The sequence below is a fragment of the Epinephelus moara genome, chromosome 8, assembly GCF_006386435.1.
Source record: "Epinephelus moara isolate mb chromosome 8, YSFRI_EMoa_1.0, whole genome shotgun sequence".
NCBI classification, from domain to species: domain Eukaryota; kingdom Metazoa; phylum Chordata; class Actinopteri; order Perciformes; family Serranidae; genus Epinephelus; species Epinephelus moara.
Window position 1 is genome coordinate 4,372,221 of NC_065513.1, and position 27,190 is coordinate 4,399,410.

At 39.5% G+C, this 27,190-nt stretch overlaps 2 protein-coding genes across 2 annotated transcripts in view; one reads left to right on the forward strand and one right to left on the reverse strand.

The window, feature by feature from the left end:
- LOC126393944 (coiled-coil domain-containing protein 106-like) overlaps positions 1-27,190 on the forward strand; it is a 613,357-nt gene that overhangs the window by 252,218 nt on the left and 333,949 nt on the right. The window lies entirely within an intron of this gene.
- Positions 1-27,190, reverse strand: part of nr6a1a (nuclear receptor subfamily 6, group A, member 1a) — a 136,935-nt gene that overhangs the window by 39,685 nt on the left and 70,060 nt on the right. The window contains exon 3 of the mRNA XM_050050354.1: positions 22,931-22,954. Within this exon, the coding sequence (XP_049906311.1) occupies positions 22,931-22,954 (24 nt within the window). The remainder of the gene's footprint in view (positions 1-22,930; positions 22,955-27,190) is intronic.

Consider the following 27,190-nt stretch of genomic DNA (forward strand, 5'->3'; position numbering starts at 1 on the left):
ACACTGGCTTCCTGTGGCTCAGAGAATAGACTTTAAAGCAGCTCTGCTTGTGTACAAGTCTCTCCACGGCCTAGCACCAAAGTACATCTCTGACATGTTAGTGCCATATGAACCATCTCGGACTCTGAGGACCTCAGGGACCGGCCTCCTGCTGGTGCCCAGAGTCAGGACTAAACATGGGGAATCAGGATTCCAGTTTTATGCAGCTAAAATCTGGAACAGTCTTTCTGAAGATGTGAGACAGGCCTCTACTCTGACAATGTTCAAATCTAGGCTCAAAACAGCTCTATTTCACTGTGCATATGACTGAAATGATCTTATCTGCACTTTTCTCTTTTAAAGTTCACTTTATAATGATTATTTATGTTTTTATTTTGTATTGTGATTTTAATGCATTTTCTTGTTCTGTAAAGCACTTTGAATTACTTTGTGTACGAATTGTGCTCTACAAATAAACTTGCCTTGCCACTGTTGACTGTGTGCATGATGTCGAAACAAAAATACATAGGAAGATTTTATAAATGTTGGCTTCAGCACAGCCAGTCGAACTGCAGAGGCCTCAGTGTGTTTTATGTGCAGAGGAGCTCAGTAATGAGAGCTTTACCATTAACACATTGGACAGACATTTCCAAGCAAAGCATTCTCAGAACTAAATTTATTCAACAATGTTTTGGCAGTGTTAGTCAGTAATGTGTGTGATACATTTGTTTTAGTTAAGGGTTTATGTATGTCAGTTTCCATGCAGGAAGAGTGTCATGTATTAAATTATGTGTATGTGTATGTGTGTGTGTGTGTGTGTGTGTGTGTGTGTGTGTGTGTGTTTGTGTGAGACTAACAATGTGGTGGTGACAAGTGAGAGTGGTGATTTTTTTTAATGATAATATATACATTTTAATACATGGTTTGTTGTGGTCTTTCTGAGTAGTTTATACATATAGATGTCAAGGCAATTCATGGTGTGTTTTTGGAAATTTGGATCCCAGAGAGACGGCAAATTTCTCTTTTGGGTCTTGAGCTGAAAACTTAATCAGTCCTAAGTGGCATGGTACATATTTGAGCTCTATGTTGGCAGAAAAATCAGAAATTGCAGAAATACCAATACAGATATGAAAAATATGTGTATATACCACACACACACACCCACCCACCCCAAACCAACATTCGAGAGACATAATAACTCTCCACACCAGCAGATGGCAGTGGTCCATAATCATCATTCAAAAAGGGAGCTGGAATACCATCTTGATGCTAGTTAGCCAGTTAGCACATTAACAACACAATCCAATGTTGTTGAACAATAACAATGGCAAAACATAGCAATAACAATCAGTTACCTTCCCTGTTATATGGCGGCTGATCTCGTCCCTTTGCTCGTAGGGTAAGGAACTCCTCCTCGTTTTCAAAATTTGTGGACTTTTTTAGTCTCCGTTCTTCTTTGAGTTAGGCACTTCGCACTAACAGCTACTTTTTAGATCTGCCACAGCAGGTCACACATATAATATGATGTCAAAACATCACACCCGTGCCACCCATGATGTTGTCCTGCAGACTACCTGCAGTGAAGAGAAGTCGTTTTGGCTCTGTTACTACCTCCGTTCCCGGCTCAGAGGCTAGACCCCTTTGTCCCCCCATTCCCTGATCATACCTTACATACAGCACGGCAAGGCGGCATAACAGCTTGACGTTCCTGCTCTGAGCAGGCAGTGTAAAGGGGGCTTTATAAAGTGTTTGTCCACCAGAAAGCAGAAGTGAATTTCTTAACCATGAATTATTCCACTTTGTCCCATTTTTTGAGAGTTTTTAAAAACATATGTATATGTTTATGTTTAAAAAAAAAAAACGGATATTAGCTGATACTTTGATATGGGATTTTTTAAAGACACCGTACTGACCTTAAGATCCAGCACTGGTCAGGCTCTAATCTACACCCAGCCCTCTGTCTGCACACTAATGAGATTTAAACAGAAAGAAACCATATCAGATTAATTGTAAAACTCTGTAGAATTTTGTTCATTTGACAATGACATTAAGACTTAAACTCCTAAAAGCATGTTGTTGTATCTCTCAGACATGAAAAGTGTATCTTAAATTAGCATGAGGCAGCCTGAGCATTCCTGATAAAGTATGTTTGTTCTTGTGTTCCTGACTTTCCTACTCCTGACAAACATGCAGCAAAGTCCCCTTTTACAAGCCCGAGTTGTTAGCTAAAATGCTAATTTGAGTCAATGCCAGCTCGAATGAGCTGTTTTGTGGCTTTTTTCTGCATTTCCCTAAACATTAGAGTAACAAAGGGCATTTCTTTTGTTTGAGCTCCCCTCCCCCCTCTCCACACTGTCACATAGGCCAAACCTCTCCACTCTTCAAACAAAGAGCTTCAAGAAAAATGGAAGAAGGCCACACTGCTCCTGTTTTACTCCAAATATAAATACATACATCCTGATTTTCCAAACAAGTAACAGCGTATATTTCCTTGAGTATCAATATAAAAAAGTCAGCGTTTCATTGTTTGAAAAAAGGACCAAAAGTGTTTCCAAAGCACCTTCAGACCTTCCCCACCTCTCTGCAGATAAAAACATACTGTAAGTCCAGCTGCCTCTCAGGTACTGTATATAGCAGAACCAGAAAGAGATGTGAATCCCACATTAAACTTTTAATAAAATTTAGATAGGAGTTAATTCAGGTTCCTACCTTCTTTTTTCTTCCAAAGCTTTGGGGTGTTGGCTTGTGGGCTAAAACTTGAGTGAGTTGCCTCACCTTGCCTGAAGGCCAGTGAGACCACCTTCAAGAATTTCTTTTAACAGAAAAGTTGTTTATAATTCAAAGTCCTTTCGAGAGAAAATAGGTGGAGAAACACACAGAAAAGAAGGCTCCTCATAAATTCCTTCCTCTGCCGAAACATTTGGATTTTTATTACTGCCAAATTCAACCACATGAAGTGCATGGTTTTCTAAGGAAGATGTTTTACTCATTGTAATGGGTATGAGTTACATGCAGTTAGATTTGTACCTACGCACCAAACAGAAAGACAAAACTAGAGATCACTTTGTGAAGGGATTACACAAGCCACAGCACCAAATATGTCCGAATGGTAAAATGGAACACAAGACATGAGTGAAATGGGTTTGGTGAAAAAGGTGAGCAGTGCCTCATTAATTCAATATGTCAAAGATAATGATGGATAAGTGGATGGGAATGACTCATTTAAACTGGACTACAGCGATCCGCGGCTTAAAACGAATGTGAGCCGGGCGTAAAATGAGGGGCCAGTGGCCTCTCCTCTACTTCTTACCCTCGTACTTCTGGACCCCTTGCTCGATCCACACCCATATTTGAACTCAGCATTCATTGCGATCTCAACTACACACCTATTAAGTTTCGTGACTATATCTTGCATGGTTGTGATGCTATCGTGTTGATGAATTCTGTAGACAGACAGACAGACATTCAAACACCTGGCAAAGAACGCCAAACCAATTGTGCAGTATCTCTCGCTATAACTGGTATCTACGAAAACACTTTCTCACTCCCAACTCTATGCTCATTACATGCATTGTACCCTTTAAAAAATAAACTTCAGAGTTCACAGGAAATATACAGTCAGTACTTTTATATGCTCAGTTAAGTGGAGCTACAGTTATAGCTTAAATAGGCCATCCAATTGGTCCACTGTCCTTGTAACAGTATAAAAGCACGGGATGGGACTCGATTTATTGCCCATAGTATGTCAGACTCCGCTACGATAGGTCGCGATATGCCCACTTTCAGCTTGTTAGTATTGAACCTTTTTCCGGTTGACTTATTACGCCACAGACCAAACAATCGACAAACAAGTAGCTACAGTTAGTGGCAAACTGGTAACATGGTGGACAACTTTAAAGCTCTGTACATTTGTCCATACATGTTGTTAAATATTTAACTCTTCAGCTGACACAGCATGAACTGTGTCTCCTTGTCCATCCATGGATGTAGGTTTTGCCATTATTTTTACCAGCTTCTTCTTCTGTTACACATTTAAGATTTGACTTCCGGGTCAAAGCCTGGGACAGAAACTTGAGTTTGGGTCCGATTGACTGTATACATGCAGAGGTAATTTGACTACCTATCGCATTATTTGGGTGTGTTAGTCCCACTTTGAGAAATTCAATTTATTACGATTTCAGTCCAGCTAACATGTCTACGTGTATTTTAAAAGTCCGGACTAAACAAATAATTGATTTCCTCTAATGTCATGTAAACTTACTGAGTTTCTGCCTGTTGAATGCATAAAGTCTAAGTTCAAAATAAGAAGATAGCTCACCGTTGATATAAAAAGAATCTATTCTCTAACAACAGTTCTTGATTTTGGCCATTCTTGTTTTTATTTACACCAAAACAAATTCCTTGTATGCAAAAACCTACTTAGCAATAAACCACATTCTGAGTCCTATTGTACAGGACATGAACTGCGGCCTCCAGGGTCAAAGTCCTGTGTTTGTTTGACCCATCCACGTACCTTTCTGTGCACCCTACTTAAGACTCTCTTGCTCTTCATACTACGGCAGTTGAAATGGCCTGGTGTCACATACAGATGTTAAAGAGAGCCTTGATGCATCGTAAGTGACACTGAAGGCCAATGACCAAGCGTTAGTATATGATGAGTTGGAAATGGGGACGGGTTGGTCCCCAGGACAAACAGACACACACAGACACAGACACAGACACAGACACAGACACAGACACAGACACAGACACACACACACACACACACACACACACACACACTAGCTGCTGCCATGCTGTCTTGGCTGGTAATAACATTGCTTTGTGTCTTACATGGATGTATTCAATAAAAACCCTACTTACAAAAAATGTTCTTTGTCAGTAAGGAAAATGTAAGTATACCTCCTATGTGATGTTAAAATATCAAGTTTCTATTAGTCATGGGGGAAACAATTGAAAGAACAAAGTATCACAATATTTTTGTGTGGCGATATCGCATCGCCACACAATGCCAAGTACCGATTTTTTTTATTATATAAATTATTAATTAAACTTTAAACTTTAGGGAGCCTACTAGAATAATAAAATCAATTGCTTTTTATTCTTTATTCTTTATTTGGATTCCCATTAGCTTCCACAAAGTGGTCGCTAGTCTGCTTGGGGTCCACTGACAAAACAACGTTAAAAGTACATCAATTTAAACTCACACAATATCAATAAAACAATAGAATTCAATATCAAACCAAATTTAGGACAAAAACAGAGTAGGAAAAACAAAATTGTCACACACACACACACAGATGTTGTATGCTGTAAAGCCCTCTGAGGCAAATTGTTATTTGTGATATTGGGCTTTATAAATAAAATTGAATTGAATTGAATTAAACTGAATGATTGAACTGAATTGAATTGAAACACAAGTCATAATCTCATTCATCTGTTTCCATGAAAATGTGGTCATGTTGTTTTAGAGAAAGAAAAAGCTGATGAAAGAACTGAATTATTGGTATCATTTTTATCAATTATATTCATTTATCAATTGATAAATTAATTCAGTGGTTGTCAACTTGAGCTATGGGACCACCCAAGGGGCCCTGAGTTAAAACATAAACGGTCATAAATTGATAATTAGATACAAGAAAAAAAACATTTTTCTTAAACAAAATTGTACAAATGTTTTTGTCTCGTCTTTACTTTTGTCTTGTCTTCGCTTTTATTGACACTATCACCTCTTTAGGTATCTGAAAAATCCTTCAAATAAAGGAAAAAAATCTAACTCTTCACCATCCATCATCATTGATTCATATCCAGATTATGGATAAGACCTGATGGCACATCACAAGTACACACTCAGTAACATTAATGTAACGTTAACATTAGAGAAAATCAAATAACTGTTAGTCAGAAAAACTGGACTTTTAAAACACATGTAAACATTTTAGTCTGACTGAAATCGCACTAAATCAAATTTCTCAAAGTCAGACTAACACACCCAGACAATGTGATTGGGAGTCAAATTAGTCCTGCATGTATACAGTCAATCAGACCCAAACTGGCCTAGGCGCTCTGCGCATACTCCACAGTTTCCACCCCAGACTTTGACCCGGAAGTCAAATATCATTAAATGCATAACAGAAGAAGAAACCAGTAACAACATGATGAAATATACATCCAGAGCCATGCATTTTTGGACGGACAAGGAGACACAGTTCATGCTGTGTCAGCTGAAAGATATAAATATTTAAAAAATACATTGATGGAAGGAAAACACGGAATGACTACCTGTTCAAAAAAGTGGCGGAACAGCTGGAAGACACTCGATTGTTTGGTCTGTGATGTAAAAGGTCCAATACTAACAAGCTGAAAGGGGGCATATCACCACCTATCATAGCAGAGTCGGACATACTTCGTTCAATAAATCAATTCCCCTCCCATGCTTGTATACTGGGACAAGGACAGCAGTCCAATAAAATGGCCTAGTTGAGCTCTAACTGTAGCTCCACTTAACTCTGCATGGAAACGTACAGACTGACGTGTTTTAGGAGGTCACAAGCAGAAAAAAAACCCCTGGATTAACTGACTAGTTATTTTCATGTCCAATCCTAATCACTAGCCTGTTGACAGCGTGCTATCAGTCCTAGTGACAGTGGATATGCCCCCAGTAGATCACAAGCTGTATCTAAACATGATGTTCAGCTGGTCTCTGTTCTCCGGTCAGGACTCTTTGTGACATGCCACCTCAGAGGCTGCTGCTTCCGTTTGTTTGAGCTCATTGCGGCTGTACTAGAGCTGACCTTGGGGCTAGTCCACTCTTGCAGATTAGATTTACAATGATCCACCTCACATTTCCCAGATACATCTGCTTTTTGGAGCCCTGATGACCAGCAAATCAATGTAGCTGTTCTCTGCCTGAACTTCCAAAGGGCATATAAAAACAGAGGTGACCTGGCCACCATCATTGAGTTAATGACCACTAAAAAAGCCACTCATATGAGCCGCCATTCATCATGCTTTAACTGTCCTGACAGGGAGGAATTATCAATATTCTACTCTTCTCTTTCTAACAAGCTGAGAACTATAAGACACTGCTGGTAATGTCTGTGACAGTGCATCTGTCTGTTCTCTCACAAGCTACATCCATGTTGAAACTTATTTTGTAGTTGAAACCTTAATTGCTGACAGTCTCCTGCTCCTCTCACTAGTGGATGCACTAAATTAAATCGTCAATTTCAACACATATTCAAATATACACACACACACACACACACACACACACAGTACTGTTGCCTATTAAACAGTTTAAGCAGAGTAAAACATGACAATATTATAACATTAGGTTGTAACTCTCATTTAATTCTTATTTACTAACACACTGTATGGAAAGGGTTTTGCTGGATGATCCTGTTTCAGGGCCCCAGGGCCAAATGTTGCTGTTGAATATACACCCCTGTCTCCTGTGTATCACGTACTGTATGTATCCTGTCACCTCCAAGTCCTCATGGAGGACACAGATATGAGACATTTTTAATGGTTAGCTAATTCAGTTTCTTGGCGAGAGTTAAGATGAAGAATGCCGATCCCCTGAGTGTAATGTAAGTATAAATCATCCAGAAGAATAGAGGAGCTGTGTTTTTTCATGAACTGCTAACATCAGTGTGAATACCTGGTCAGGGCTCATTTATACTTTCTTTACATACAAACATAGATTTCAAACATAACTGTCAGAAAAACAGACCAGACACCAAAACTACTGCCACAGTGCCAATTTGCCGCGATAGTTCCAGTGTCAACCCTAATCCACATCTCTCCCTCGTCTTTTAGTCCTCCCTCTTTCTCATTTTACTTCTTTGCCTATGCCTTGAACTTCTCCATATTTCTTGTCTTTAATAATGACATACTAATTGGATAAGTTTGATACTTTTTTTTATTGCTGTGACCTCTGACCTTTGTGCTTTGTTGTTGGTTATTTGTCTTATTTCAACATATTCTCAACCTGGCTTTGTCAGTGGACCTGCACATTAAAATATGACATGACAATGCCCTCCTACATCTGTTTGGTATGTTCACGAACAGCGTGTCAATGTACGCTTGTTACATGCATTGTGTCTTTTCAAAATAAACGTCCGTTTTCACAGGAAATGTACATTTTCATCTTGTTACATGCACACAGTCTTTTTCAAAATAAATGTAGGTAAAACACTTCCTTTCTGGGTTTATTTCCTTAGGTTTAGGTAACAAAAGTTTGTGGCCTCAAGGTTTTCAGAATTGGCTCACTGAAAGTAACCCCAGATTCAGATATTTACTTTCTGTTGTGGGAGTGTGGATAAGGTGTGTCATCAATATGCCAACCAGTTGCTAAACCTTTAGTGGACTAACCCATACCATAACTAAACAATGTAACAAATAACATAACATGCAAATATAAAATGAAAATTTCAAAAATTGTACAAATGACATTGCATTGTTACACAAATTATTTCATTGATTAAGTAATTGTTTAGTCCAACGAAACTGTAGAAAATGAAAGACAAATGCTGTTTGAAGGACTGACAGCCCAGTGTAGGATTCCAAAAAAACCTGATTAAAAAATAACAACAAAAAAAGTAATCAATAAAACTGTCATCAATTAATTGACTTTCTGATAACTGCTTCCTCAGTTTTATTCTGTGTTAAAACTAAACTACACAATCGTGGAATTCACTGTCCTGGAGCTGAGTAAGATTCTGAGGCAGCAAGAACAGTGGGTCAAGTCAGCATTGGGGGGGGGGGGGGGGGGGTCAAAGGTTAAACCGTGCCTCTGTCACAAGACTGAAGAGAAGAGGAGGGACTTCCCTGCCTTTTACAGTTTTTTTTACAATAGGATTTAAGCATTTCTCAATACAGACCTTACTGTTTCACAACTACAGCAGCAGCATTCTGTTGAATCAAATGGTTCCCTCAAGAACTAAGTGCAATCGAGCTCTGAAAAACATGAAGATGCCTTCAAACTGAATGACTCTGTCATCTATTACACATAGAAATTTTCTAAGAAGAAAACATGTGAGTCACACACAACACATTTCACAGTACTTTTACATGCACTGATAATATGCTAACCAAACATGTTTTTACTTTAGAAAATTCATAAAATAGAAATAGGACACAAGACTCATAATAATATCAGAGGCCTTATAAGTATGTTGTCTACCAGCAGGGCTTGATTAACCACTGGAGAGCCAAGAGGCAGAAATAAGTCCCTTGTTTCTCCTACTCTCTGTGCTGTGTGTATCTATCAGCTCCTCATGCGTACTTAGTTTGTGGTAAATTAACCATGCAAAAATGTATTTAGAAATATGCCCAATGTAAGCACAATAAAAACTTTGTAATTAAGTCCTCAAAACTAGCCTTTAACTCTTCTATCTGGGACCTCTTAATGATGATGATGACAATAATAATAATAATAATAACAATAATAATAAATATAGCCGCAAGCAGCAATTCCGGGGCCCAAGTGAACATGGACATTTAAAACTTGAGAGCTGGGTAAAATAACTAGTAATCTGTAACCTATTATATTTGAAAGTAACCTTCACAACACTGACCATCACATGATAGCTGGTGGTTTGTGTTTATAGGCCATGGCAGCACCATACTTCCCCACCAGAGGGCTGTATCATACAAACATAGAGCTCCTGTGAGCTGTCTGTCAGAAAACAAAGACCAACAGAAGTCAGCAGCCTCTGCGGACTCAGTCCTGCACAAATACCAACAGGCTGATCAAAGTGGACCAACGTGTGACCTGAGAGGCAGTGTAGCAGCCATTCTAATTTATAGATGTGGGCCAGCAGCTTTAATGATGGAGAGTGCTAAGCGGGCTCCAGCTTCTAATTGTCTTATCTGCTGCCACACAACCAACAGCACCTTTGATGTTGTTTGGTTTCTGTAAACAGAAGTGGTTTCAGTGGAGGCTGAATATTTTTGATCAAACGACACATTTTTGCTTAAGCTCTCAACAGCCAGTATGACGTTTGTTACAAAATATTATATGTCCATACTGGAGACAGAAAATTATGTTGAGGGCTTTCTGTAACTCTGAGAAGTCTCGCTCCGTGCCAAATATTTTTAAGACTAGCTGTACAATTATTCAGGAGGTGGTTGAAGCTCCTCACAGTGATCAAACAAATGCGGGCAAGTCCAAACAAAAACCACTGCAATAAGGTTTAAGAGGTAGCTTCATAGTGGAGACCTCATCCCAGACCTCATGTACCAAGCCTCCACACAGCAGCTGATGGAGGTTTGTCAGGATGTTCCCTTCTCTGTCTCATTTGAATTTAAAGTTAACAGATATTGATCAGTGACAATTATGAACAAGTCATAGAATGCTGGAGCTAATAAGACTGGTCATGATTTTAAAAAAATAAATAAAAAAATAAAAATTAAAGGGACTATTCAGATTTTTTGAAGTGAGGCTGTATGGGACACTTATCCATAGACAGTATATTACATACAGTAGATGTCAGTCAGTGTGCCCCTGATTTGGAGAAGCAGGTTGGAGTCTGACATAAATGCAATATACTGCTGTGAAGGGGTCAGCAATAAAACATATTTAAGCCACCTAAAAAAATATCACTATTAGTTTATGTGTATGCTATATTAAGAACATCTTCACTGCTTTACCTTAATGTCAGACAGTGATTTCCACCAAGAAAATGAAGCCATTATATCCCTTTCTTCATAGCCAGACTCCAATGAGAAAAAAAGTGGTTTAGCATTGCTGGACGCAGGACCTGCTAGTCTACCACTGCCTTGATCACTTAGTTAGTTTGTGTTATTGTGTGAATTAGGTGTTTAAAGGGATTAGTTCACATTGACCAAAGTCACACAATAACACAAATTCATTAACTAATTGAAGCAATGGTAGATTAGCAGCTCTTCTGTTAAGTGAGCTGAAATTACTGTTTTTGTTAATGGAGTCTGGTGGCTTTGACGAGAGCATAGATGGGGAATTGAAGCTGTTAATGGCTTCTCCATCAGAGCGGGTTGTCTGATAGAAAGCTATAGCAGTGAAAATACTCTCAGCATAGCGTACACCTTAACTGACATATTTTTTTTAGATGGCTAAAATCTGTTCTGTTGCTGACCCCTCCACAGCAGTACATTGCTTAGCTTTCTGTCAGACTCCAGCCTCTTTCTCAAAACTGGGTGCATGCTGACTGACATCTACAGTACGTAATATACTGACTCCAAACCAACCCTTTAATACTGGAAATCTTCCTTACAGGAGCTACAACTACTGGCTACTGCAGGGAAATGAAAAACACTATTGAGCACTCACTTTTATTTTGCACTAGGCCTACTTAAGAAAAGTAGTTGTGAAAAACATAAAACTCAATATCTAAGGTAAAGTCTTGTGTTAGATGAGAGTGCTAAGGGACTATTCATTACTTATCAAGGCAGAGGGTGGTGCAAAATGGGGGGAGGCACTTCAAATATTTTTTTTTGCATTAAGGAGGTAGTTATGTTTTTTTATTTGGCTTCGCGGAGAGGCATCCTACTTTCAGTGGTGGTATTTTGTATTTATTTCAAATACCCAAAACCCACAAGTGGGTTTAAAAGGCATGTTTTCTTTAAAAATCTCCAAAATTACATCAGAAACTATGAAATAAGGTCATTTATGTTCATGGGAGGGCCAAGCATTTCCTTCTCAGTCACTCATGGAAGCTCAAGGAAAAATATTTGTAGCTGCAGAGAGGGTCATGATATTAAAAAAAAAGTCACACCCCAGCCACCCCCCTACTCTGATAAGTAAAGTAAGGTCCCTAAAGGATTTTATTCAAGGATTATTATACTTCTAAATTTGCACATTTTCATACTTTCCATGTGTCGATGTGTAATCTGTAAGTCAACAGATCTGAGGGCAGGTTTCTCACAACATGCCACAAAGCCACAGTCGGACATATATCTGGTTTTCCTTTGAATGTGCATTGTAAAGGGGGATGAGACATCACAACGAAGAATCTCTGTCTTTTTGCCATGTCGGTAATGGCAGGTTAGGTCGGCAGTGGGGTGTCTGCTACGCCTCTTCCCAGAGAACTGCTGCTGAAGCCTGAGTGGGACTGGAGCCTGTCAAATTACAGTTGGATCCCACCTCACTTCCCACTCCCTCTTCCCTCCATCTGTCTGCCATCTATCTCTTCACCACCACTCCTCCCTTTGCTATCTTTTGTCTATCTGTCAGTGTTAAAGTAGCAGTCATTTTACGACTCGGAGACACACAAAACGGAAATGTTCTCAAAGCAACATGTCTGGCCGTGCTCGCGCTCCCCCCAAATCTCGCAGAGACATTGGACAGAAATGTGAGTGTGATGCTTTGAGAGTATTTCTGGAATTCCCTCAAAGGCAGATTTTCAAAATGGCAGTTGTGAGTGAATCTGTCCCACAGTGCGAACACACAGGGGAGTCTGGATGTGCTGCACTCTGAGAAGTATTTGATAGAATATGTAAGACTAAAAGATCGCCAGCCTTCAGCTCCTGCTTTCAGATTCTGAACTTCGTCTGCGTATTTTGAGAAAAAAAATGCAATATTTGGACTTTTAATATAATTTACACTGGTAAAAAAGAGGAGGCCATTTTCTACAGCGGGTAACAATAGAGGTCCCTACAGTATCGCCTCTTTAGCCCTTCCCCTCCCATATCCCTCATCCCTGCTTTGTCCATATCTAGCTCATCCCCTATTTCTCTCTCATCCAACGCCCCCCCCCCAACCATATATTCCCACCCCCACTCCATCTCCATCCCTCTCTATCTCTTAACACCCCCCGCTCTCTTCTCTCTCTCCTCCTTTTCTGTCCAGCCCTCCTCTTCTTGCTCCAGAACTGTCAGATGGCATTAGCTCCTTTCACGCTCATGGCCTGTAGGAATAACAGCCGTGAACCTCGCCGAACAGCGCCATTCTCCTGCTCCAGTTAGCTCTCCACTCAGCACAGGCTGTTGCGCAAAGACCAATGTTATTCACGTTGTGCCCCTTCACTTACACAACATGCCCAACTAAAGGGCAAAGTAAGGCGAACGCAAATCTCAGCAGAGAAGGTCGTGGCACTGAGTAAAGATGCGCGTGTATTGTATAACACGGTCACGCTCACTCATAATTATCAGCTCGTCCCCCTGACTCAAGGATCGACCCACAGCTTTGCTACGATTTGGCTCACGTGGATCAAAAACGGATCCACTTCTTATCTCCTTACGGAGCCACAGGCCTAAAAATTTGTTAAATATATCGTGCTCAGCTTATTTCCCATGAAGCTTCAGCTGCAGGGCAAGTTGTGGTTGGTATTAAAAGCCCACTGTGACCAATAAGCTGTAAAATGTGAAGAAGTTTTTATCGTATGGAGAAACAGGGTAAAATGATTGTGATATGACATGCATACATGCATACAGTTGGAGAGGAGATTTCTACTTGTAGCTGTTGTCACTGTGTCCAGACTGATTAACTGTACAGTTCATCTAATAGTTTTGGGGGCTTGAAACGTGCAGTATGGATAATTACTTTGATATTGTTTAAAGGTTAGCTTAACATACTAACTTTTGACTTGGGATTTTAGGGGTCCAGTTTGTAGGATTTAGAGGGCCATATTAGGGCTGGGCGATAACAATACCAATGGGTATGCACAATATTGGATATTTTTGCCGATATCCGATATGTCAATATATAGCAACCCATTTAACAGGTAACCAAAGCTGATATTGATATATCCACTTTTTCCCCACTTCATCCAGTCTCTTCTGTAGTGGAATTAACAACATATTATGCATGCATACTCTTATCATGATGGCCCACCAGTAGATGGAGACATAAAATACGAAACTTTTCAATGTATGTGATATTTATTCATTGTGCAAAATAAGAAAAAGAATGTTGGCCGATTCTAATAGTAGATGTAAAAGTCAATATCGGCTGATAACGATGTGCTGATATTATCTTATTATCGTACATACATCTCAATATAATTTGCCTCGATAGAGATATAATAAATGTTCAATAAATCCTCTATATAATGAAACAACCCATACACCCATAGAGGGGGATGGTAATGTATCTTAAACACCAATTTCCACCTGCAATGTACCAGAAGAAGGAGCAGCTGCAGCAGCACCAGTAGAAGAATAAAACGAGATCGACCACTAATGTGTATGGTAACGTTATAAAGTTACAACATTCAACAACTTCATGGGTTATTTTTAGTATTATATTTTTGACCACGGATAACAGCACAGCACTATCCTTCATCTGAATCTGCCGCATATCATTAGCTACAATAGTCAAATTGTGATTCTTACTTACATAGTATTACATGGTTGGGCTCCCTTTTTATGTAGCTGAACTACTTCATCTGTATTCTTCAGCTTGCTCTCTTCAATCAAAAATACTAAGACCTGTGGTGATCGCGCTTTTGTGGCCATAGCACCTAAATTTTGGAATGCTTTGCAGGCTCCCTTATGCTCTGCTGACTCTGTGGTTTCTTTTAAAAGCCAGCTAAAGATGCATCTGTTTAGACAGGCGTTTGGATAACTTGTATGCACCAGAATTGTATTTTATCCATATTTTGTGTATTAGTGTTGTGTATTGTGAATTCTTTTCTTTTCTTTTTTTTTTTGGTGAAATCAGCAAGTGTGCGCTTTTAACTATGTGGCTCACGTAGTCACTTCGTCTTCTGTCTTTGCCCTTGTGAAGCACTTTGTGACCTATGTCTAAAAAAGCAATATATAATTATAATTAATTTTTATTTACTTACATTACTTACTTATAGCTGTATGGCTGACTCATCTAATGCTAATGTTAAGTTAGTAAGTTTAATGTAACTGACTAGCCTTCAATTTCATTACAACGATGTGACATAATGTGACTAAAGGTAACCTGAATAAACCTTTCATACATTTCCTTGTCTGTAAACATTAATTCTGCCCCAGTAACGTCAGCAGATTTTCAATCAGCAATAAATGACCCCATGTTACCTCATGACATCAACAAAGTCTGTCTCTTGTTATTGTTATGATTCAGAAACATCAAAAATGTAAAACTGTGTGTTTCTTCTTGTGCTTCTGCACAAAAAGTTTGACATGCTCCTGACCAGAATGAAAAAAATATTTTTTTCCCCTCAATTTATTTTGATTATAATTATTTTGACTCCACCTCAGATATGTGAAATGTTCTGCTGCTTGGCGAGTGTTTGTCATGTCATGTTCTGATAATAAATAATAGTTTAAACTACAATTAACTTTTACTCAGTAGCAAAAATTAGCCTCAAAACTTCAAAGAAAGAAGGATTTTGACTTTTTCAGATAATTATCAATATTGACTGATATGAATTTTTTTATCATAATAAAATTTTTAGCCATATCGTTCAGCCCAAGGATATATTGGCAGAAATGGAATATAATATAAAAAGTATATTTTCTTTAGTGTATAATCGCCTGAAAATAAGAATAGTTGTGTTTTTGTTACCTTAGAATTAGCCGTTTGTGTCTATATAGGGAGCAGGTCCTCGTCCACTGAGTCTGCCATTTTGCACTGCCATGTTTCTACAGTGGCCCAGAACTGACAAACCAAACACTGGCTCTAGATAGGGCCATTCATCTTTTTGTGTCGGCCACCATAGTTAAAAGCCCACCTCCGACAAACAGCGTCAGACAAATACTGATTTATGATGGGAAATTTTATTTATTGAGTTTTTACTGGTTTAAATCACCTGGTTGATTTGTTTTGGAAAGAAAGAGACCTCTACAGATGATTCATCTCACAGTAAAAACCTCCTAAACGTCTGGATCAGAAAAAAGGTGAGCATACATTAGCATGTGGTGGGTCAGCCACCCATCTTCAATATGCCAAACAGCGTAATTTGTAATGTGAAACTTTTATTCAAGGTTTTTACCAGTTTTAATCACCTGATCTGTTTGTTTTGGAGAGGAAGAGACCTCCGCACATAATTCAGCTCCTGGTAAAAACCTCCTGAACAATGCATATAACAGGATTCTTAACGGGGAGAAGTTTCAGCTGGCTGCAATCTGCAACCCTCACTGCTGTAAATTCCCCTAAATCTTACACACTTAAGTTACAGACCTTAAATCAGTCCTAACAAATGTAAAAGAAGTGGTGGTTTGAGAGAAAATGACATAATTATTAGTATTTAATTTTAATTTTTAATTTTATAGTACTTACACTGCAATAATTGAATAATACAGGGTAATATTACACACAAGTGTGAAGGAATGTTTTTGAGGCTAGAAACACTGCAAATGCAGTTTTTTGGGGGTGATCTGTATGGGCAACGCAATTATCATTTTGACAAGTAAGCACAGATAGTAAATATGAGGAGAGAGTAATTTCTCATCACTCTGTGCTCAACAAGCCCAGCATGGAAGGAAGGCTTAGAGGCTAATAATCAAAGCAGATTACCCCGAGCTCTGATAGATGCTATGCGAGCCTGCTAATCATCCGAGTGATAACCATGAATCATCCAATCGCAGTCAGAAATGAGCAGTGTGTTTCAAATTCCGATTTTGATGGAATGATCTCTGTATCAGCTAGCTATCAAACTGCCTCTCTTTGACTTCCATTTGCCTCCTCCAGCCCGTGACACAGTAATTCCTCCGTGTTAATAGAGTATGCGTAAGTCAGTGCATATTAAGTGTGGCCAGGAAGGGTGGGTGGAAACACTGGAGCTTCAGAGCACTGGTGTGACTGTGATCTCCGGCCTGCCTGCCCTGTGATTTAGCCTCAAAATGACAGACTTGCCCCTCATTGGGCTACGGGTGGAGAGCTAATGACATGCTGCGTGGGCTAACATGACTATTAGCCCACTCTGAGCAGCAGGAACTGACAGGAACACAATTCTGTCATTACGCCCTGAGGAGACCTCTAATCAGGGAGGCAGGGACACTAGGAGAGGCCAGTCACGCTGGTTTCAGTGTGGAGACAAAGAGGTAACTGACTGGCTCTGTCTTACCTCATCGTTTAGGGGGGCCTGCAGGCTAAGGAAATCATCTCAAAAGATTTAAGTACACTGATGTTTCATGCCAAACAGCAATAACAAGTTTCAAGAACATTTGACCCAGTTGCTGCTACTTGCAAATTAAGTGTAATGAGCACAGCAGCATATATTTTATCCATCCAAGTCTTTGCTGCTGCAGCACTTGGCCTGGTATGACCAGTATAGCCTAGCATGGCTAATGCTAGCTACATTTAGATACATATTACTGCGTAACTGACATGACAGAGTCAGTTCACTGACTTGTGACTCTTTTCCACTTGTGCTACATCAGGAAACATGTGAACATACTCATCATCCTGGAGCAAAAGGTAATGTCATTAAATGTCTTATCTCCCCAAGAATCCAAAACCCAAAAATATTCAGTTCACTAACGTAAGACTAAGAAGAGCAGTGAGGTGTCACCTTCCAGAGGCAATTACATTTTTTGGATTTTCTTTTCTTAAAAAATTACTAAAACAATCGTATGGAAGCCCATTTCCGCCACTTGATGGGAAAAAATAAGATCCAATAACTCAAAATAATGAGATACGAAGTCAAAAATAATGAGATACTATCTCAAAATAATGAGATACTAAGTCGAAATAATGAGATACTATCTCAAAATAATGAGATACTAAGTCAGAACAATGAGATACTAAGTCCAATAATGAGGTGAATGAGTACAGTTACAGCCTTCGACAATCCATACTCTTCATCTCTCAGTCACGATGGATAACATCATTGAGGGATACTAACTCAAAACAATGAGGTAATAACTCACGTACATCGGATATGCCACACACTACACTTTGATGTGACGTATGGGGTATGTTTGGCTACTTAAGTAGTCTACAAATTACAGAATGTGGTAAAATAGTGTTGATTTTAAGTGTTCTGTTTGGCTAAGACATAAAGTTAAATGAAACTATAAAATCACACACGTTTATGCTCTGAGTCTCCATTGCTATGGTTACAAACCAGCGGTTGACCCAGCGCAATAATTTCGTCCAATTGACTTCAGATTTGGTACAGATCATCCTGAGAACATGCTTATCAAAAGTTATTAAAAGCTTTACACTATGTCAAGGGGCGTGGCCGCTAGGGCGTGACAAATTTTGGCGACTTTTCGTTTTCTCACCATCGAATTTCGAACGGCTCTCACGCCCACATACTTGATCTCAGATGATGATGGCTCCACCCTGAATGCCCCGATATGTTAATATCCCACCTTACTCATAGCGCTCCCCGGTGGTAACAGGAAGTGATCAGTTTTTACTTTGGCATGTACTGATGCCACAAACTTGACCGCATCAACTTCATTCCACCTCTAATGCATGCAGAACAAGTTGGTGAAGCTACCTTATGAACGCTGTGAAGCTACGACTAATGGTGTCCATGTGGCAACATGGCGACTATCGATCCCTCGCCACTAAATACGTTTTGCTTCTTGATGGCTTCAGCGACCTCACATCCTCATCAAAATTGATACACAGGTCAAGAATGGCCAGCTCTTACATCTGATAGGGGCGACGCCCATGGGGGGGACAAAATGCCTCTATAGCGCCCCCTTGAAATTTTCAAAAACCCCTCCCCATAGGGGTTTTTTTGGAGTAGGAAGATGAAAATTGGTACATATGTGTATGTTGCCCAGACGCACAAAAAAGTCTCCGCCACCAATGGTCTACTCCAAACAGGAAGTCGCCCATTTTGATTTAAACTTTTCATTTTGGTGGCAATTTTGTGATTTCCACAACTTTGTATTTTAACAAACTCCTACAGATTTTGTCCAAACAACTTCAGATTTGGTACAGATCATCCTGACACCATGCTGATCAAAAGTTATTAAAAGCTTTTCTCTATGTCAAGGGGCGTGGCTGCTACGGCGCCTCCCTCGCCACCAAATACGTTTGACTTCTTGATGGCTTCAGCGACCTCATCTCCTCATGAAAATTGATACACAGGTCAAGAATGGCGAGCTCTTACATCTGATAGGGGCGTCGCCCATGGGGGGGACAAAATTAAGTTTTCACATAACCGCTTCAGTGATGCGTGCTGCTGGCCCCCCGCGGCGGTGCAGGAGAGCGAGGGCCCGATCACTGCTGCTTGCAGCTTTAATTTTTCCTTGTATTCTGTATTTAGCTATTTCAATTTTTTATTTTTCTGTTGACATAAATTTGTCTATATGTTTCCCTCTTGTAGTGTTGAAATGTATAAATATAACTGTGTATTTACTGTTCCAGTGCCATGCTGTTGTACCACAACAATTTCACAATTTGGGATCAAGTAAATACATCCTAAGGGTTAGGGGTTGGCGATATGGCCCTAAAATAGTATCACGATATTTCAAAGTTTATTCCACACTATTGAGGCTACCCCTCCTTTTGGAACCACGGTAGAGTCCGTAATAATTTTGCTTTCAGCCATGCTTGTTGTTGCTGTGCGTATACCAGTACTATCATGAACAATATCATATATCTATTTGTCCCCTTGACCCTGCCTGCTCCACACTGCAATGTACTGCCAAAAATCTATGGATTTGCTGCTACAGACACCCCATATCCTACCTGTAATTACTACAAAAAAAACACATTCATTAGGCTCATGTTTATGGTAAATGCAAATCTGATATTAAACAGCTCATTTAAAAGGTTTGTCAAGATAGTTATTTAGGGTTCTTTATGAACAATATGGTGTTTGCACTGTAGAGAATCACTAGAACAACATCCCCTCTCTAAGTAATACAATGTATATGAGCATCAATACCATTTCACCACATACTTGACACTGTGTGAAATTTCCTAATGCAGTAAACCCCACTCATCTTACACCTCAAGAGGATTAAAGCAAACACTGAGAATTATGAGGAAACAGCACTGAGGCAGGTCTGTCCAGGAACATTCCTCCCTGCAGTAGGTGGAACGCAGGAATGTGACAAGCTATAGCCCATAGCCTGTATCACTGTGTTAATCATACATTATAATCACATCAGGCACATACCTAACTGTCTGAATACAAGGTTGGGAGGACATAGAAAGAGCACGAGAAATAATCTGGATTTCACTCATCTGTTTAAAACCAGATCACTCTGCTCTAGTGGACGGTAATTTATTTTACCATGCATTCCTTTTTACTAAAACCATTCAATAAAATGTGTGCCTTGTGTCTTTAAGACCTGACCAGCCTGACGATAACTGGTACTGCCAGATTTGAGCTTCAAACCCACAACCTAAAGCTATATTTCTGCTACGTTTCATTCATTACAAACTGTTACCTCACCGGGCTAATGCAATGCACTGGTTTTGCTACTATTTTGCTCTCCTTCTTGCAACACAACCCACACTTGAAAGCAAAAAATTGGCACATTCAGAGAGAAAAATAAATGTATTTCTTGATAAGACAACGTTTTGGGTTACAGTCACAGACAAGCCTAAGTAGCATCATTCAGTACAGTTACATGACATTAGAGAAAATCAATTTATTGTGTTGGTCCGACTAATACTGGACTTTTAAAATCAATGTAAATATGTTAGTCCGTACGTAATTGAATTTCTCAAAGTCGGGCTAACATACCCAGATAATATGATTGAGAGTCAAATTGCTCCTGCATGTATACAGTAAATCAGACCCAAACTGGCCTAGGTGCTCTGTGCATGCTCCACACTTTTCGCTCCAGGCTTTGATCGCAGTTGGGAGAAATTTTCCTTGAGGGCTTTCTACCAGAAAGGGATCTCTTGGTTAAGGTTAGGAGAAAAAGTCGTGGTTTGAGTTAAAATAAATGGATTTCTGTCAAACAAAAATATCTACCATGTGACCCAGAAGTTGAATATCATTAAATTATAAATAAATTAAAGAAACACTTTTACAGTGAGTAATTGCTACGTTTCAAAGTAACCTATCTAAATACAGTGGTAACCCCTTATAGCAGGGCTGCCTTAAGTGGGAGCTATGGGCCAAAATAGGCTCATCATAAGGAACGAACAAGCCCGCCAGATCTTTCTAGCGAAAGATATAATAAAATCAAATTTAAAAAATATATATATATAAATCGCTGATAATTTGGGCTGCCCCTTGAAAGTCAGAGATTCTAATCATCAGTCAGACACTCCTCAGTCGACTGTAGGGCTGTCAGCGAATATTCTAAATTCGAATTGAAATTCGAATTTGAAAAAAAAAAATGGACCTTCGAATGTGAAAATTGATATTCGATTGCGGAGAAAAAAAACACACCACCGCAGTTGTCCTCTTTGCGAGTGGGCGTTGGCCTGGGCCGCTGCACTGAACGCACTGCATAAGGCCACACCACCCGCGGAGGTGCTGCGCAGCGCACCGAAATTCTCGCACGAGCCGGAGCACTTCCGTTCACATCAGACGCGCATTTCTCCACGCTGGTCGACAAGCAGTTCTGCTCCCAGCTGTTGTCTCCGTCACCCGGCTTGACACATTCGCTCGCGGCTCGCGCAGAAAATAGACCAGAGCCGGCCACGGAGCTGCGCGGCGCAGCGCAGCTGGTGTGGATGACACAATCGGTTATTACACGGGCGCCGAAAGGAAACTGGCTTCGCTTCTCGGCGCTTCGAAGCTCTTCGCAGCGCTTCCGCGAGCGGTGTGGCCTAACGGGTCAGAGAGGGGGGGCGAGCGAGAGGTCCGCGGTCGTTTCTAATGTAATGTTATAGATAATTGTTTTATGTGTTTTAATGTGTAGGTATGTAAATCTTTTCAAAGACGTTTATGCTGAAATAAAAATACCTACAAGTAGTTATGTTTCCTTGTATTAATACAAGTATGTTTCCTTGTATTAGTTTGCCCTCTTGTGGACATAATGCAGAGAAAAAAAAATATTCGAATGGTTCGAACCTATGAGTTATTTTTAGAAGGAATATTCAAACGTCATTTTTGAGCAATTTTGACAGCCCTAGTCGACTGAGATTGCTTCAAGTAGAGCAGTCGTTTTTTGTGATGTTTTGGTCCCCAGATTTTGCTACGGAGTGAGCACTCTTGGCTTTCACACGCTTTCACACTACTCTTTGGTACAGACAGCTGCAGACAGGATGCGGCATGGAGGAGGAGAGACTTTCCATTGTAAGGCTTTGACATAACATTATCTTCTCTCCTCTGCTTGGAAGTGGTGAATTTACAGCTCACAGACACTTAATACAACCCAGTCTCTTGTTTTTTGTTTGATTTCTGTTGGCAAAAAATGTTGCACATTTTGGATCCGTTGTTAGCGCAGAACTGAATGTCCCGCTGAGCTCAGTTCAAACTTTAAAACTTTATTCGATTTGTATGGCAAAAAAAGCTCTTTAAAATATGTAGAATCCCTTATTATTATGATTTTTTTTTCATAATCTGAGCAGAGTGGGCAGAGTGTTACTTTATGCAGGAAGTCAATTTGAGTGAGGAAAGAAAAAAAAAAGGACAAGCAGGACAGGTGGGACATGGACAAAAGACATTTCAGTTATGGGAACTGGGGATCCTGGTGCTACTTTGCATCTTAACAATGCAATACGCTATGGTAGATGTTTGGTTTTGTCCCCATGGCCCACCAGTAACTTTCAGTTTTGGCCCTTCAAGGGAAGAAGTTTGGGCACCCCTGCTTTATGGTGATCATAGCTACAGTGATTAACAGCTTATATGGATCAAAAAGCTCGGGACAGAATCATTCCTATACAACTGTATTTAAATAATTGCTTACAGTAATCAATTAGTCCACTTTTCTTAATTTGGGGTCTTTGTCATACATCACAACATATGGGAAAACAATTTAAAACTATGGTAATTCTATTCTTTTTCTACTACTACTTCCTAAGCAAAAGTAGCATTGATGTTGGTACTGTAGTACTATTACAAAACCATCACACTACAGAATTTCAGTCTATTGACAGTTTAGTTACAGTGACAGATAACCTTTGTCAAACAGCACCTCATAAGATCAAAACTCCACTTACCTAGATTACTTTCATTGACTGCATCTGTGAAAACAGAAAACAAAACCCTTATCAATACACATGATCAATGGAGATGGAACGTCATGACTAATTTAAGCAGAGAGGCTCTAGCCTTCTTCAATAGTAATGTTATGTCTACATGCTAAGTCGGGGAACTCAGCCAGACTTGCTGAGGCCTGTACTGCAGGAAGGAACAGGTATGCATACACTGGGTTTACTCAGTGCAGCACTCAGTGCAGACAAACTTGAGTCTGCTACGGTTCCATTATAACAATCATCCAGGGTTTATTTACGACATTCTGAAATATACTTTTTCCACAAATATTAAAAAATTAGAATTGTATGTTTCATACATATCATATCCATGTTTCTAAAGTGCCATAGTCTATGAACTAACACTGTCATCAGGAGGTGGAGGTAATGGTGGATGGTGTGTCACCAAGGCGAGACCTGCCAAGCTGCATAAAAACCAAGTGGTATTTATGCCTAAACCAAACCACACATTAACCACTGGTTGTTTAAACTTTAAGTTTCAGTGTATCCGTTACATAATAACATACAAATGCAACATATCAATGGTTTGCAGAAACATATAATGCAGACATTTTTTATTGGCTTGCTTATCCTGAAAAGGAGCATTTTCAATTTGATTACTATTCAGAGGGCTATGATTTGATTTAAAAACAATTATCGATGCATCACCATGCATCTCGATGCATCAAAAATTTTGATTTCTCAATATGATTTATTTTATTTTTCTCACTGTGTGAATAGTTGCTACTTTAAAAACCTAGCATACTGTATTTGTAGTGATCCATAATTAATTAAACAGATGCATTTATTTGCATTTACTACAGAGTTGGATTAAGTTGTTTAATGCTGCAGTTTGTGTTGGTCAGCTGGTCTCATTTGTTTACTTCACCACTGCTGCACCCCGTTAACATCTCTGGGTGATGGCACAGAAAGTATTTAACTTATACTTCACTTTTGTCTTGCAAATGTAATTTTTTTCTGCAAAAAATTACAGCAAGCTTGCAACCACTGCCTTTTGTGAAGATGAATTACAAGTTAATCATAGATTTTAATAATACCTATATACCGGATACCAAGATGGTGCCTATTCATTCCAATGTAATTGCTTGCCTGGCGCATGCACCAAAAAAGTTTTCTAGCTTTCGAGTTTACTTCCATAGTATGTGGCCCACTGAATATATGCAGCAGTGTTTCTCCTTCTGGCCCCGCCCATGAGTTCCCACTCAGGTCATAGACTTTACATTGTGATGATATCACCAATTTTTTTGATCACTTTTCTCAACTTGAAGAAAGTTTTACAAATATAAAACCACCATGGTTAAAAAAATCAGAATAGAAAGACCTTGTCTGCAGTTCAATGTGTCCTGTCAACAGTTTTACAGACGTGTCTTTTACAGTGCTGGTCTATGGAGAAAATGCTTTTTGGGCCTCTGGGGATTTTTTTGCTGCAATACCTCAAGTGAAGTAAAGCATTTGCTTTTCTACAATATTGAAAAGAAAATCCAACTGGGCATGAATCTCTCCTTTGTTTTAGTTCTTTTCTAGGCGAGACTTTTTACACATACTTCCATTAACCAAATGGTTTCAAGTTTCAATTATTGTGATAAAATATATGTTTGACCAAAATTAACGCTTCCATCTTCATTCCTGTATGGGTAATTTTGACTCTAAATAATGTAAATTCTGTAATACCGTAATACTGTGAGACCACTATTTTTTCTGAGGCAGTTATCATACCATGAAAATCTCACACCGCTACAACCCTAGTTACCACAGGGACAAATTTGCAGCAAGGCTATGCGGCGGGGACCTTAAGTTAATTCTAGCATGTCCGTGCTGTAGACTGTCCAAGTGCTGCACTGCTCTTGCGGTTGAGTTCTGCCTCCTTCCACCAACTTCACGTTTTTAATAAACATTCAGATAATTGATCATTGTGAATCAATGCCGAATCGTCAACGTTAGTATCATGATGCATCCAAGGATCAATTATTTCACCCATACCTATTGTACATCAGACCTATCTACTGTATCACATTGTTTCTGAGCCACAATTAAAAAGATTCCATAAAGGCTACGTCTTGGGAGTAGATCTATGTGGATGAATGGGACATTTCAAACAGTGCTTTCCAACATTTTGCAGTCTTCCTCAATAGATGGACTTTGTTGTTGTCAAACTACAAACATGTTTTGCTTACCATAGTATTAATTTAATTCTTAAGTTTTTAGGTACCTGTCTCCGAGACGTCTGCCTGCACACCAATAAAATAGATATGAATGGAATTGCATTTCTGGTGCTCAAAGCACTAAAAATCTCATTAAAGAATCAACAGACTTATCTTTTTCCAAAAACAAAGTTACTCTGAATCATCCACAGAAGACACATTAACGGATTTTACATTTCTTTGCTGAAAACACACCACATTACCCAGGTAAATAAAACCTACATGGCTAGATTCCACTGGGGTAAGAAAGAAAATATGTGCTTTTCTAATTTGGGTGGACCGACCCTTTAAAAGAGGTTATAATAGATAGGGTGACTTCATATGGGACGATGCCCATAAAATCATTATTCATTATATACAGAAAAAAACAAGTCATGTCAAATATAGCAACAGGGCATGTGTGAATAGTTAACACTGTTTAATAGATGTCTTAAAAACTGCACATAACAGCCTCAGTTGACTTATCAGATCATTCTGAAGGCTACAAAACCCCTGCCCTCCTCATCAGCAGCTTAGCAAAATGCTTCTGACATCCTCACAACGAGAGCCGAGAGCAAGGCAGCCTTACAAGGCAGAAATGGTGACATCACCCGAACAACAGCTAAACAAAATAGGCCACAGCTGTTTGGTTCTTTAGGCTACAAATTAGACTCAATATGTCACATGGCATCACATCACATGGAGTAACTGTAGAAATAAGCACAGAGCTGTCTTCATCAGACTGAGCTATCTCTTTCTGCTTGCTTACTTTCACTGCTTTGTGTTCAGACGCACAGATATAGAGCTCATGCTAATTTGCACTCGATGAGGAAAGAGCAATGGAGGGTGTATTGGTGGGGAATGGATGAATTATGGAAGGATTTAAATAATAAATAGGCCCTCTTCAACCAGACGAGAGAGTCTTGAAAGAGAGGGGTACTGAGGGAGGTAGTGGGACATTTTGCCATAGACTCTCTAAAGAGATCTGGGTCATATGAATTATACCTTACTGGGTCCATTATCGCTTATCAAAGCATCAAATGAATTATTCTGTGGGGGCCCTGCAAATGTGCATACAGCAATGCTACAGTTACTTTTCAACACAAAAACAGAAGGTTGGAGCGATACAAACACCTGGGAGGAATCAGTCAACTGTCAGCATGAAGACATTAAGCCTTCATATATAAAACAGTTCATGAAGCCTTTAATGATGGAGACATGGGATTTGGGCCACATGACTGAGGAAATACAAAACATCACTCTTACATTTATCCTCTGAGATAAACTTTAAGCAATCATAAAGGGATCGGACAAGCTGCTCTGGAGACAGATGAAGCGAAAGAAGAAAAGAAATGGGGAAGAGAGGAAGGGAAAGGGTGGGGGATCAGTAGTGAAAAGGGAGTGTCCCCCCCATAAGTGTTGTTTCTCAGACCTCCACTCCGAGACTGTGGCCTAAAAATATCCCAGCCAAGCTCAGTGGGAAGGCTTCCCCAAAAACCAAGTCAATTTTTCACCAGCAGCATGTGGAGAGTATCCGGGAAAGAGTTTCTGACTGTAGAACAAATCAGAGAGTTACCGACAGCCTCCTCTCTTGTCTTCAGCTCCTGCCACACGAGGCAAAACAACATACACTCGCCTCTTAAATTTAATTATTTTGATGAAGGCCAGCGCTGAATGCCAGTCAAACCAGATACAATTAAGAGTTTTCAAGTGACCAAGTAACAAAGAAAAAAGATTTTATGTGAAAGCAAAGCGTGTTTGGCCCCGCTCACTCTTGTGTTGATTTTTTTAAATGTTGCACACAGCTCTGACAGAAGTGGTTCCACTTCGTGTGTCACTGTACTAGGGCTGCAACGATTAATCGACTAATCGATGACTAATCGACTATTAAAATAATCGGTGACTATTTTAGTAATCGACTAATCGGTTTGAGTCATTTTTCATAGAAAAGTACTATAAAAGTACCCCAAAATACTCTTACTGCAGCTTCTTATGTTCAGATATTGGCAGCTTTACACACTCTCCC